Source organism: Xenopus tropicalis, chromosome 8 (genome assembly GCF_000004195.4).
Source record: "Xenopus tropicalis strain Nigerian chromosome 8, UCB_Xtro_10.0, whole genome shotgun sequence".
Taxonomy (NCBI): domain Eukaryota; kingdom Metazoa; phylum Chordata; class Amphibia; order Anura; family Pipidae; genus Xenopus; species Xenopus tropicalis.
This window is the reverse complement of record NC_030684.2, coordinates 9,405,156-9,417,200: the sequence shown is the minus strand read 5'-3', so window position 1 is coordinate 9,417,200 and position 12,045 is coordinate 9,405,156. Positions and strand designations below refer to the sequence as shown.

At 45.1% G+C, this 12,045-nt stretch overlaps 1 protein-coding gene across 1 annotated transcript in view; it reads left to right on the top strand.

The window, feature by feature from the left end:
• ttll11 (tubulin tyrosine ligase like11) overlaps positions 1 to 10,904 on the top strand; it is a 125,663-nt gene extending 114,759 nt beyond the window's left edge. The window contains exons 8-9 of the mRNA XM_004916627.4: positions 5,265 to 5,371; positions 10,205 to 10,904. Coding sequence (XP_004916684.3) covers positions 5,265 to 5,371; positions 10,205 to 10,473 — 376 coding nt within the window. The 3' untranslated portion in view covers positions 10,474 to 10,904. The remainder of the gene's footprint in view (positions 1 to 5,264; positions 5,372 to 10,204) is intronic.
• Positions 10,905 to 12,045: the final 1,141 nt, after the last annotated feature.

Sequence of the window (12,045 nt, the reverse complement as noted above, 5' to 3'; positions counted from 1 at the left end):
ATAATAAAACAGTACCTGTACTTGATCCCAACTAAGATATAATTACCCCTTATTGGGGGCAGAACAGCCCTATTGGGTTTATTTCATGGTTAAATGATTCCCTTTTCTCTGTAATAATAAAACAGTACCTGTACTTGATCCCAACTAAGATATAATTACCCCTTATTGGGGGCAGAACAGCCCTATTGGGTTTATTTAATGGTTAAATGATTCCCTTTTCTCTGTAATAATAAGACAGTACCTGTACTTGATCCCAACTAAGATATAATTACCCCTTATTGGGGGCAGAACAGCCCTATTGGGTTTATTTAATGGTTAAATGATTCCCTTTTCTCTGTAATAATAAAACAGTACCTGTACTTGTTCCCAACTAAGATATAATTACCCCTTATTGGGGCAGAACAGTCCTATTGGGTTTATTTAATGGTTAAATGATTTTTCAGTAGACTTATGGTATAGAGATCCAAATTATGGAAAGATCCCTTATCTTGAAAACCCCGGGTCCCAAGCATTCTGTATAACAGGTCCCATACCTGTACATGCCTAGTGCCCCCACCATTGCACCCTTGTACCTACCCCTAGCTCCGGCCCTGGCATGCTTATTCATTTGCTGCCCCGTTGGAAGGCTTGTGTATGGCTCGTTGCATTGGGATGTATTTATAAGTACTGAGAAGCTATAGAAATATATAGATAAAAATGACTCCCTGCCTAAAAGAAGCTGTGCCCTTGTGTTTTTATAGCGCTCGTTATTATATTCTTAATTAGAATCCTCTGTGCCGCGCAGGCATGGCTACTGGGCATATTAGTGACGGCTTTATCATCTTCCATTTTTAAATCCCCTAAATATATTAGTTCTGGAGACTGGCTAAATCCCCGTATTTACACTGCTAATGCCCCGTGTTCCAGGGAGATCAATATTCACCTCTTTCCATCTAATAAGTTTGGATTAAGTTCTTATATCCACCAACGAGGGCAAGAAAGCTAATCAGGGTGAGAAATAGATTTAAATTAAACCTTTTAGTTCTATTATCACATCCACCAATCATGTCGGAGGGGTCAGTTACCAAACAGAAGGTAGGGTTCAAAATGGCAAAAACGGGTCCAATTTTGTTAACCAGACCCACAATCAGCACCCAGACCCACAACTGCCTTACCCACAGCCTAACCCACCACCCAGTGACCAACAATAAACTGGAAGTGGTGTTTGTTGCAAACCAGTTACGCCCTTATCATAAGCAGACAGGGACAAAAATAGGAGAAAAGGGTTTAAAAAGTAATATTTCATTAAATTGAGACCTGTGACCCACTGATCCACATCACATTTTTTCGTGGTTTTTCAATTGTTTAGTCTCTTGTTGCTAAGGTAATTTGAACCCTAGCAACCAGATAGATGCTGAAAACCCAAACTGGAGAGCTGCTGAACAAAAAAAGCTAAATAATTCCAAAATCACGAATAATACAAAAATGAAGACCAATTGCAAATTGTCTCAGAATATTACTCTCTACATCAGGGGTCCTTAAACTACGCCGTGTGCTGGATCCGGCCCCCCAGGGTAATTTACCCGACCCCCCCTCCTGCTGCGTCCTTACCCCTGGGATCAGAGAGAGAGGACTCAGCGGGGAGCAGGACTGTGGTGCTCAGCGGGCAGAGGGAGGACTCAGTGGGCAGAGGAAACTCAGTGGGCAGAGGGAACTCAGCGGGCGGTCTCAGCAGGCAGAGGGAGGACTCAGCGGGAAGAGGGAGGACTCAGTGGGCAGAGGGAACTCAGCGGGCAGAGGGAACTCAGCGGGCGGTCTCAGCAGGCAGAGGGAGGACTCAGCGGGAAGAGGGAGGACTCAGCGGGCAGAGGTAGGACTCAGTGGGCAGAGGGAGGATTCAGCGGGCAGAGGGAACTCAGCGGGCAGAGGGAGGACTCAGTGGGCAGAGGGAACTCAGCGGGCGGTCTCAGCAGGCAGAGGGAGGACTCAGCGGGAAGAGGGAGGACTCAGTGGGCAGAGGGAACTCAGCGGGCAGAGGGAACTCAGCGGGCGGTCTCAGCAGGCAGAGGGAGGACTCAGCGGGAAGAGGGAGGACTCAGCGGGCAGAGGTAGGACTCAGTGGGCAGAGGGAGGATTCAGCGGGCAGAGGGAACTCAGCAGGCAGAGGGAGGACTCAGTGGGCAGAGGGAACTCAGCGGGCGGTCTCAGCAGGCAGAGGGAGGACTCAGCGGGAAGAGGGAGGACTCAGCGGGCAGAGGTAGGAATCAGTGGGCAGAGGGAGGATTCAGCGGGCAGAGGGAACTCAGCGGGCAGAGGGAGGACTCAGTGGGCAGAGGGAACTCAGCGGGCAGAGGGAGGACTCAGCGGGCAGAGGTAGGACTCAGTGGGCAGAGGGAGGATTCAGCGGGCAGAGGGAACACAGCGGGCAGAGGGAGGAGTCAGCGGGCAGAGGGGAGGGAGGACTCAGTGGGCAGCGGGAGGGGGGGTGGAAGAGAATGCCATAGTTTGACCGGGGGGCTGATGGTGGTGGTCCGGCTCCCCAACAGTCTGAGGGGCCATTAAACTGGCCTTTGGTAAAGAAGTTTGACGACCCCTACATCATACTAAAAGTTAACATAAAGGTGAACAACCCCTTTAACTGCTGTTAAGGCCCCCATACACGGGCCGATTCTATCTGCTGATTTCGGTCCTTGACCGATTTAGCAGCTTATCGGCCCGTGTATGGGCACTACTGACGGGCCTGCCCGACCGATATCTGGCCTGAAATTGCCCAGATATCGATCGGCAAGGTTTAAAAATTTAGTTGGATCAGGGACCGTATCGGCTCGTTGATGCGGTCCCCCAAGCGACTGCGCCTATACCCATCATTTTAATTTGATCGTTTGGCCCCAGGGCCAAATTAGCCTGATATCGGCCACCCCGTAGGTGGGGATATCGGGACAATGAACTGGAGGAAAGAGCGGTTCTACAATCGGCAGTACTAACGAGGGGAATAATTCCCGGCTCCCCTCGCCCGGTGCAGTCGGCAGTACCGGCACGTAAAGCAGATTAAGCGCTATTGTGCCATCTCAAGGCCGCATTGCCTCTTTAACCATGGGTCACCTGAGAGCCTGCCCGCAAAGCCGCGTTTCGTATGTGGGAAAATTCCGAACATTTAGGCAGATTCCGACACACTTTAAATAAAGCCGGCTCTCCCGCTGAGAGCATTTCAGGCATCGGGTAATTCTCGCTCTAAAGCTTATTACTTAACCATTTTTTAAAATTGTGCCTAATGCATTCTGAATGCAAACAGATCCCTGGGCAGCGGCGCTCGGCGAGGCTCTTTAGCTTACGGCACGGGAACAAGGAAACGCGGCCACTCGGGCACAGGAAAGGGCTAATGGGCTTTTAAAGGGCCGGGACGGCCAACTGGGTATTGTTAGAATCTAAGAAAGAAAGAATCGATTGTGGGCAATAAGTAGCACAGCGCTGCGGCACAGTTTCATTCACAGGTCTCCTTGCTTGCTGGTAGACTGAGCTATTTAACCAGATTCTCCTTCCTAGCAAAACCCCTGGAATAATGAACTCTTCCTTATCTGTAAGCCTAAAGGTCCCCATAGTGTATGGGCACTACTGACCGGCCTGCCCGACCCATATCTGGCCTGAAATCGGGCAGATCTACATTTCAGGTTAGAAAATCTAGTCGGATCGGGGACCTCATCGGCTCGTTGATGTGGTCCCCGGACCGACTTTGCCTATACCCATCGTTATAATTTGATCATTTGGCCCCAGGGCCAAACAATCAAATCACCCTGAATTCTCCCGATATCGCCCACCCGTAGGCGGGGGATATCGGGAGAAGATCCGCTCGCTTGGCGACATGGCCAAACGAGCGGATCTTATGGTGTATGGGGACCTTAAGAGTGAAGACACACAGAGCTACTAGTAGCAGCTACAGAAATAGACAATGCTGATCATTTACTGATAATTGTCTCTACGTGTGTGTTAGCAGAGGCAATTCTCAGTATTGTCTATGGCAGGTGATTTTCTAGCGTTTAGTAGCCGTAAAAAAGTAGCAGCTACTTAGTAGCTCAGTGTGTCTTCACCCTAATACACAGCAGTGATCAGAGGAAGGTATTAACATCACTGATTTGAAGGGAGGGAGGAGGGTAAAAACAAACCATTAGAGATACTGGGGGTCATTTTCCAGTCCCTGCAAGGGGTCACTTACCTGCGGAATACCCACAAAGTGTTTGGGTTTCAGGTAGAAATTTCCCAATTTACCAACCAGGCGGGTGGTCCGCGGGTTTAACTGCAGATCTTTAGCCCTCCCACCCACCCCTGGCGTTCAAACTAGTTTAACCTTTTTGATTGACGTCACTTACAGTCTATTGTGACATCACTTCTGGTCCCGGAGTGGGGAGGTAAGTTAAACCCATTGGTCGGGTAGCAGATCTGTGTAGGGGGCATAGCAGGGGGGCAAGTCAACAGATCTGGGTTGGGCCTGGCCAGACCCATTCAGGACTTAACCCTTCAAGGTTACATTCCAAGTAGTAAGGATGAAGACACGTGGAGCTACTTATAGCACTTTATCCAAGGGGCAAGAAGCAGTAGGGGTTAATGACTGTGTATATGGGGGTTTATCATATCCCTTTTGTCCTATTTCAGAGACATATATACCCCAAGTGGTCTAAGATAAGGATCATTTATGCAGAAATGCAAGAATACTCAGGGGTGCAAGAGTGGGTTCCTTAGTGCTTATGAAGAGGGCAGTTCTGCACAGGGTCTGGCTCTGCACGTTGCACTCAATAGGCCAGCCCTGTCCTCAAATGCCATCTTCTGGTTGCTATGGGATACTAGAAGCATACCGCTTTGCCTCTGTTACTGTTCCCCCCCCCCCATAGTCCGTACATAGAGCCTGTTACATAGGTGCCAGAGGCTTTTATCCGCTTTGCCTTTTTACATTTGAACAAAATGTTCCACCATTGTTAATGGATTCCCCCCAGATCCGTTGGCCCAATGCCTGTGCCTCGCCCGTACGAAGAATCCCAAGACGCGTTTAATTGCACAGAACCCTTTCAGGTTCCAAATACAATTTCCATTTTCAACGTTAAAAGAGCGGGGAGAGAAGCGCTTTGCTGGGTCTGCGCTCAGATCCCGGCCAATAAACACCCAGGAGCTAGAAGGCTCCTCGCTAAGATCAATGGGCGGCCCAGGAACTCATTTCTTCCCGCCGCACAAACTATTCATTTTGCCCTTTTTTTGTATTAAAGTTTGCCTTTGCCTTTTTCTCTCTCTCCCCTCAGAAGCTGTAAGCTGAGCTGCAGCAATTTCTCAATGGCGTCGGTAGATATCCTGTACATCGACATAACCAGACGCTGGAGCAGCATGGGGTTAGACCAAAGAGAATCAGGTAAATTTACTTCCCGCCGCCGCCATCGCTGAAAGGATTTCCATTTCCCTTTCAGTAACTTACGTCCTCTGGGGCCTCGCAAGGGGCACAAAGTCGCCCAAATACTTTGGGAGTAGACAGAATAAAGTGAGATACTGGGCAAACAGACGTAAATAAGTCATACAGGTACAGGACCCATTATCCAGAATGCTCGGGACAAAGGGTATTCCGGATAAGGGATCTTTCTGTACCTTAAGTCTACTAAAAAAAACAATAAAACATCAATTAAACCCAATAGGGCTGTTCTGCCCCAATAAGGGGTAATTATATCTTAGTTGGGATCAAGTACAGGTACTGTTTTATTATTACAGAGAAAAGGGAATCATTTAACCATGAAATAAACCCAATAGGGCTGTTCTGCCCCCAATAAGGGGTAATTATATCTTAGTTGGGATCAAGTACAGGTACTGTTTTATTATTACAGAGAAAAGGGAATCATTTAACCATTAAATAAACCCAATAGGGCTGTTCTGCCCCAATAAGGGGTAATTATATCTTAGTTGGGATCAAGTACAGGTATTGTTTTATTATTACAGAGAAAAGGGAATCATTTAACCATTAAATAAACCCAATAGGGCTGTTCTGCCCCCAATAAGGGGTAATTATATCTTAGTTGGGATCAAGTACAGGTACTGTTTTATTATTAAAGAGAAAAGGGAATCATTTAACCATTAAATAAACCCAATAGGACTGTTCTGCCCCAATAAGGGGTAATTATATCTTAGTTGGGATCAAGTACAGGTACTGTTTTATTATTACAGAGAAAAGGGAATCATTTAACCATGAAATAAACCCAATAGGGCTGTTCTGCCCCAATAAGGGGTAATTATATCTTAGTTGGGATCAAGTACAGGTACTGTTTTATTATTACAGAGAAAAGGGAATCATTTAACCATGAAATAAACCCAATAGGGCTGTTCTGCCCCCAATAAGGGGTAATTATATCTTAGTTGGGATCAAGTACAGGTACTGTTTTATTATTACAGAGAAAAAGGAAATACATTTTAAAAATCAATAAATGCCCTGATAACCGTATAGGGTAACCAAGTGGGGCTATAAAGTGCAGCCCCTGGACCAGTCCCATTCTGGCTCGTGCGCTTTATGGCAGTGCCCATACCCTGTGCTTATTACTCTATGGCTTTAGTTCAGCAGCATTGTTACATTCAGCAGCCAATGGGCACGCCATGTTACAGTTAATGTTTATCGCTTGGCTCGCCCCAAAAAATAAAGGGTTTATATGATCGGTTTCCAGCAGACTTGGCCAATCAGCAGTCATTATATCTGGCATAACCGCTGTGTTTTCCCCGTAGATAGATCACTAGAAGTTTCCAGCCTGACTGTGCCGGCATTTCACTCCTGCTACGGATAATATAAAATCTGTTTGCACAAATGGGATTATGCAACTGCCTGGCACATTGTAGTGGGCCGAGCCTAGAACTCTATAGTTATTGGATTCTAAAGTCGAACAAACTGACATTTAAAGGGGAACTCCACCCAAAAGACAACGTAAGCTTTTTGTAAAAGTAAACAACTTTGCAATATACATCAATTAAAAAATATTTGCTTGGTTTTTGATGTAATAATATGGTTTGGAACACTTACCTAAGCTCCGCCCCCTGTTTCCTGCTGATCTGGCTGACTCCTTTGTGTTACAGGTAAAGGACCCGTTATCCAGAATGCTCGGGACCAAGGGTATTCCGGATAAGGGGTCTTTTTCGTAATTCGGATCTCCATACCTTAAGTCTACTAAAAAATCAATAAAACATTAATTAAACCCAATAGGATTGTTTTGCATCCGATAAGGATTATATATGTCTTAGTTGGGATCAAGTACAGGTACTGTTTTATTATTACAGAGAAAAGGGAATCATTTAACCATTAAATAAACCCAACAGGGCTGTTCTGCCCCAATAAGGGGTAATTATATCTTAGTTGGGATCAAGTACAGCTACTGTTTTATTATTACAGAGAAAAGGGAATCATTTAACCATTAAATAAACCCAACAGGGCTGTTCTGCCCCCAATAAGGGGTAATTATATCTTAGTTGGGATCAAGTACAGCTACTGTTTTATTATTACAGAGAAAAGGGAATCATTTAACCATTAAATAAACCCAATAGGGCTGTTCTGCCCCAATAAGGGGTAATTATATCTTAGTTGGGATCAAGTACAGCTACTGTTTTATTATTACAGAGAAAAGGGAATCATTTAACCATTAAATAAACCCAATAGGGCTGTTCTGCCCCCAATAAGGGGTAATTATATCTTAGTTGGGATCAAGTACAGCTACTGTTTTATTATTACAGAGAAAAGGGAATCATTTAACCATTAAATAAACCCAATAGGACTGTTCTGCCCCCAATAAGGGGTAATTATATCTTAGTTGGGATCAAGTACAGCTACTGTTTTATTATTACAGAGAAAAGGGAATCATTTAACCATGAAATAAACCCAATAGGGCTGTTCTGCCCCCAATAAGGGGTAATTCTATCTTAGTTGGGATCAAGTACAGGTACTGTTTTATTATTACAGAGAAAAGGGAATCATTTAACCATTAATAAACCCAATAGGGCTGTTCTGCCCCCAATAAGGGGGAATTATATCTTAGTTGGGATCAAGTACAGCTACTGTTTTATTATTACAGAGAAAAGGGAATCATTTAACCATTAAATAAACCCAATAGGGCTGTTCTGCCCCAATAAGGGGTAATTATATCTTAGTTGGGATCAAGTACAGGTACTGTTTTATTATTACAGAGAAAAGGGAATCATTTAACCATTAAATAAACCCAATAGGGCTGTTCTGCCCCCAATAAGGGGGAATTATATCTTAGTTGGGATCAAGTACAGGTACTGTTTTATTATTATAGAAATAATAAGGGATCCCATACCTGTACTGTGCATTTGTGTTCACGGGGGGCCCCATAGTTTCCCAGTAGTTGGCCAGTTGCTAGTTAAATAGAGGACAAAGGATAGGAATGTCATTGGCCTATTATCCCAGTCCCCAGACAGGGTTGGACTCCAATACGTTATCTGTTCTGCTTCCCTTCATCACTCCATGAAGCCGTAGATGGGTTTTCGGCTAAATATGGATCATTGCTATGTTTTATGGACCCCCCTTGAATATCAAAGCCTATAAACTCTCTAATTGTTTGCCACTCGGCAGAGAGTCGTTATAATCGACTGCCGTTTCCGATCTCCGTTATATCCCATCCACAAAGCATTAACCAACTCACAGGGCCGCTAGGGAGCCGGGCATCAAAACATAACATTTCATATGTAAACAGTGATTAAACAGATTACAGGATAAAGCCGCGTGCGCCGGATGCAGATTGGCAGATATGTTTCCTAAAATCCCCATCAGTTTCCCCCTTTACCCTTCTGTGGAGCGACTTCAGCGCCGGGAACATGAATGTTAAATAAAACCATTTCATTTCAGAACATTTTTTCCTCGTTATCGTTTGTTTATATCATTAGCAACGAGTCCAGCTTAATTGCCTGGAAAAGAGGATCTCGGCCAGTAATCCTGTATCGAAATGCCAGCGCTGCAATAGCAAATTGTACTGAAAATGATCATATAATAAGCCTTTGTCTGTCAGTGGGTTGTGTTTTGCAGACTGAGCGCTATTCCCCATAACTACACAATGCAAAGCCGGGACACAAAGCCATAAGTGGCAACTAACCTAAAAATAAATATGCCCAGCAGTGCTGTATTCTACTTACTGTACTGGCCCAGCAGCCCCGGTACAGTAATAATCCAGGCCTTCAGTTGTCCCCCTAGCTCCCTATCTTCCATCTTTTGGGTGCCAGTGACATTGCACATGCTCAGTGGGCCTTGGGCTACTGGTGAGACGCTCATTTATGTTGTATATATATATATATATTGTGCCGGTGACATTGCACATGCTCAGTGGTCCTTGGGCTACTGGTGAGACGCTCATTTATGTTGTATATATATATATATATATATATTGTGCCGGTGACATTGCACATGCTCAGTGGGCCTTGGGCTACTGGTGAGACGCTCATTTATGTTGTATATATATATATATATATATTGTGCCGGTGACATTGCACATGCTCAGTGGGCCTTGGGCTACTGGTGAGACGCTCATTTATGTTGTATATATATATATATATTGTGCCGGTGACATTGCACATGCTCAGTGGGCCTTGGGCTACTGGTGAAAAGCTCATTTATGTTGTATATATATATATATATATTGTGAGTGTTACATAGTTACATATAGTTATATAGTTACATAGGGTTGAAAAAATACCATCAAGTTCAACCCTTCCATGTAAACCCAGCACCCACACACCTATACTTACCAGTTTATGCCAACACATACATAACTATATATACACCCACCGGGAAAAATCCCGGTGGGCCCCAGCGGCCTAGTACGACCCTTGCCGGTGCTCCCCCTACAGACTGTTCCTCCCCTGACGCGTTCAATTTATACACGCTCGGGTAGGACATCGGGTGGGGGCCCTACGGGGGGGTTAGGGGGGCCCCTGGGGGGGGTAGGAGACACGACTGGCGGGGGCACCTGTTGGGCCCCGGTGGGCCCTGCACCCCCCCAGTCCGACCCTGGTTCCAAACCAGATTATTACATTAATAATGATGATAAGGCTGCATATTGTTTAATTGATGTATACTGCAAAGTTGCGTGAAAGCTCAAGTTGTGTTTTTTACTTTTTATGTTATTATGGTATGTAAAAGAAATGCGCACTAACAGGCGTAACCATGGATACTGTGTGTGACTAGCTTTCCATCTATTCCCCGTTGCAGGTATGTGCTTACAGGCCTTCGTGGAGGCCTTCCTCTACTTGGCTCAGAGACGATTCAAAGGCCTCCCTCTACAGGATCAAGTGCAGTCTCTGATATCTCTGTGTGAGAGACACTTGGACTCCTTGGACGAAAAGAGACTTCTCTGCGGCCGGACCCAAGCCCCGAGCTCCTCCCTCCACAGCGATCTGCACTTAACCCCGTGTGTCCCCCTCCTCAGCCGCACCTCTACGGCCTGCAAGCTCGCCGACTACAAGCTGCAGCATTCTTGAGCAAAATGTAATTTGTACGAAACGTTTGCGTTCTAACCCAACACTCTGAATGTTCTACTGCAGTTCTGATATAGAGACTTCCAACGCTGCTTATTATATTAAACACCATACAAGAGATTTAGGCGGGAGGAAGAGGAGGAGACCACTGAACCCTACCCATGATCCTCAGGGAAGATAAGCCGGCCATTAAATGGTTACATTCATACATGCTTCCAAACTGGTCATATGTGGGTCGATCCAGGTTTGATTGGTTGGACCCCTGTTCCATGATAGGATCACATTATAACCGGACTGAATTAGGGGCTGATGGGATATTTACAGCCTTCCCATTCAATATGAGCGGCAATCAGATGGCAATAGTGGCGGCCAGACTAAAGGTCCCCATACACGGGCCGTTTCTAGCTGCCGATATGGGTCCCTTAGACCAATTCGGCAGCTAATCGGCCCGTGTATGGGCACTACCGACGGGCCTGCCCGACCGATATGTGGCCTGAAATCCTCCAGATATCGATCGGGCAGGTTAGAAAGTCTAGTCGGATCAGGGACCTCATCGGCTCGACTTTGCCTATACCCGTCGTTATAATTCGATCGTTTGGCCCCAGGGTCAAACGATCGAATTAGCCTGGATTCTCCCGATATCGCCCACCCGTAGGTGGGGATATCAGGAGAAGATCCACTCGCTTAGTGACATCGCCAAGCGAGCGGATTGGCTCGTGTATGGGGACCTTTGGGCAGTAGGTTACCAACCTTCCAACTAGGCACCGTCTGTATAGCAGGGCAGCTGATAAATTGCAGGGTAAATGTCTTTTCTTGGCTTATTTATAACCGTGTTTCAATCATGTATTGACTCTTATAAAATATTTGCACTTTTGTTATCTCCAAATTATTTACCTCAAACGAGGGAGGCCGATACCAATATTTATTCAGTTACTCTGCCCCTACTGCAGGGACAAATTTCATAAATGTTGAATCATTTAACCATTAAATAAACCCAATAGGACTGTTCTGCCCCAATAAGGGGTAATTATATCTTAGTTGGGATCAAGTACAGGTACTGTTTTATTATTACAGAGAAAAGGGAATCATTTAACCATTAAATAAACCCAATAGGGCTGTTCTGCCCCAATAAGGGGTAATTATATCTTAGTTGGGATCAAGTACAGGTACTGTTTTATTATTACAGAGAAAAGGGAATCATTTAACCATTAAATAAACCCAATAGGGCTGTTCTGCCCCCAATAAGGGGTAATTATATCTTAGTTGGGATCAAGTACAGGTACTGTTTTATTATTACAGAGAAAAGGGAATCATTTAACCATTAAATAAACCCAATAGGGCTGTTCTGCCCCAATAAGGGGTAATTATATCTTAGTTGGGATCAAGTACAGGTACTGTTTTATTATTACAGAGAAAAGGGAATCATTTAACCATGAAATAAACCCAATAGGGCTGTTCTGCCCCAATAAGGGGTAATTATATCTTAGTTGGGATCAAGTACAGGTACTGTTTTATTATTACAGAGAAAAGGGAATCATTTAACCATTAAATAAACCCAATAGGATTGTTCTGCCC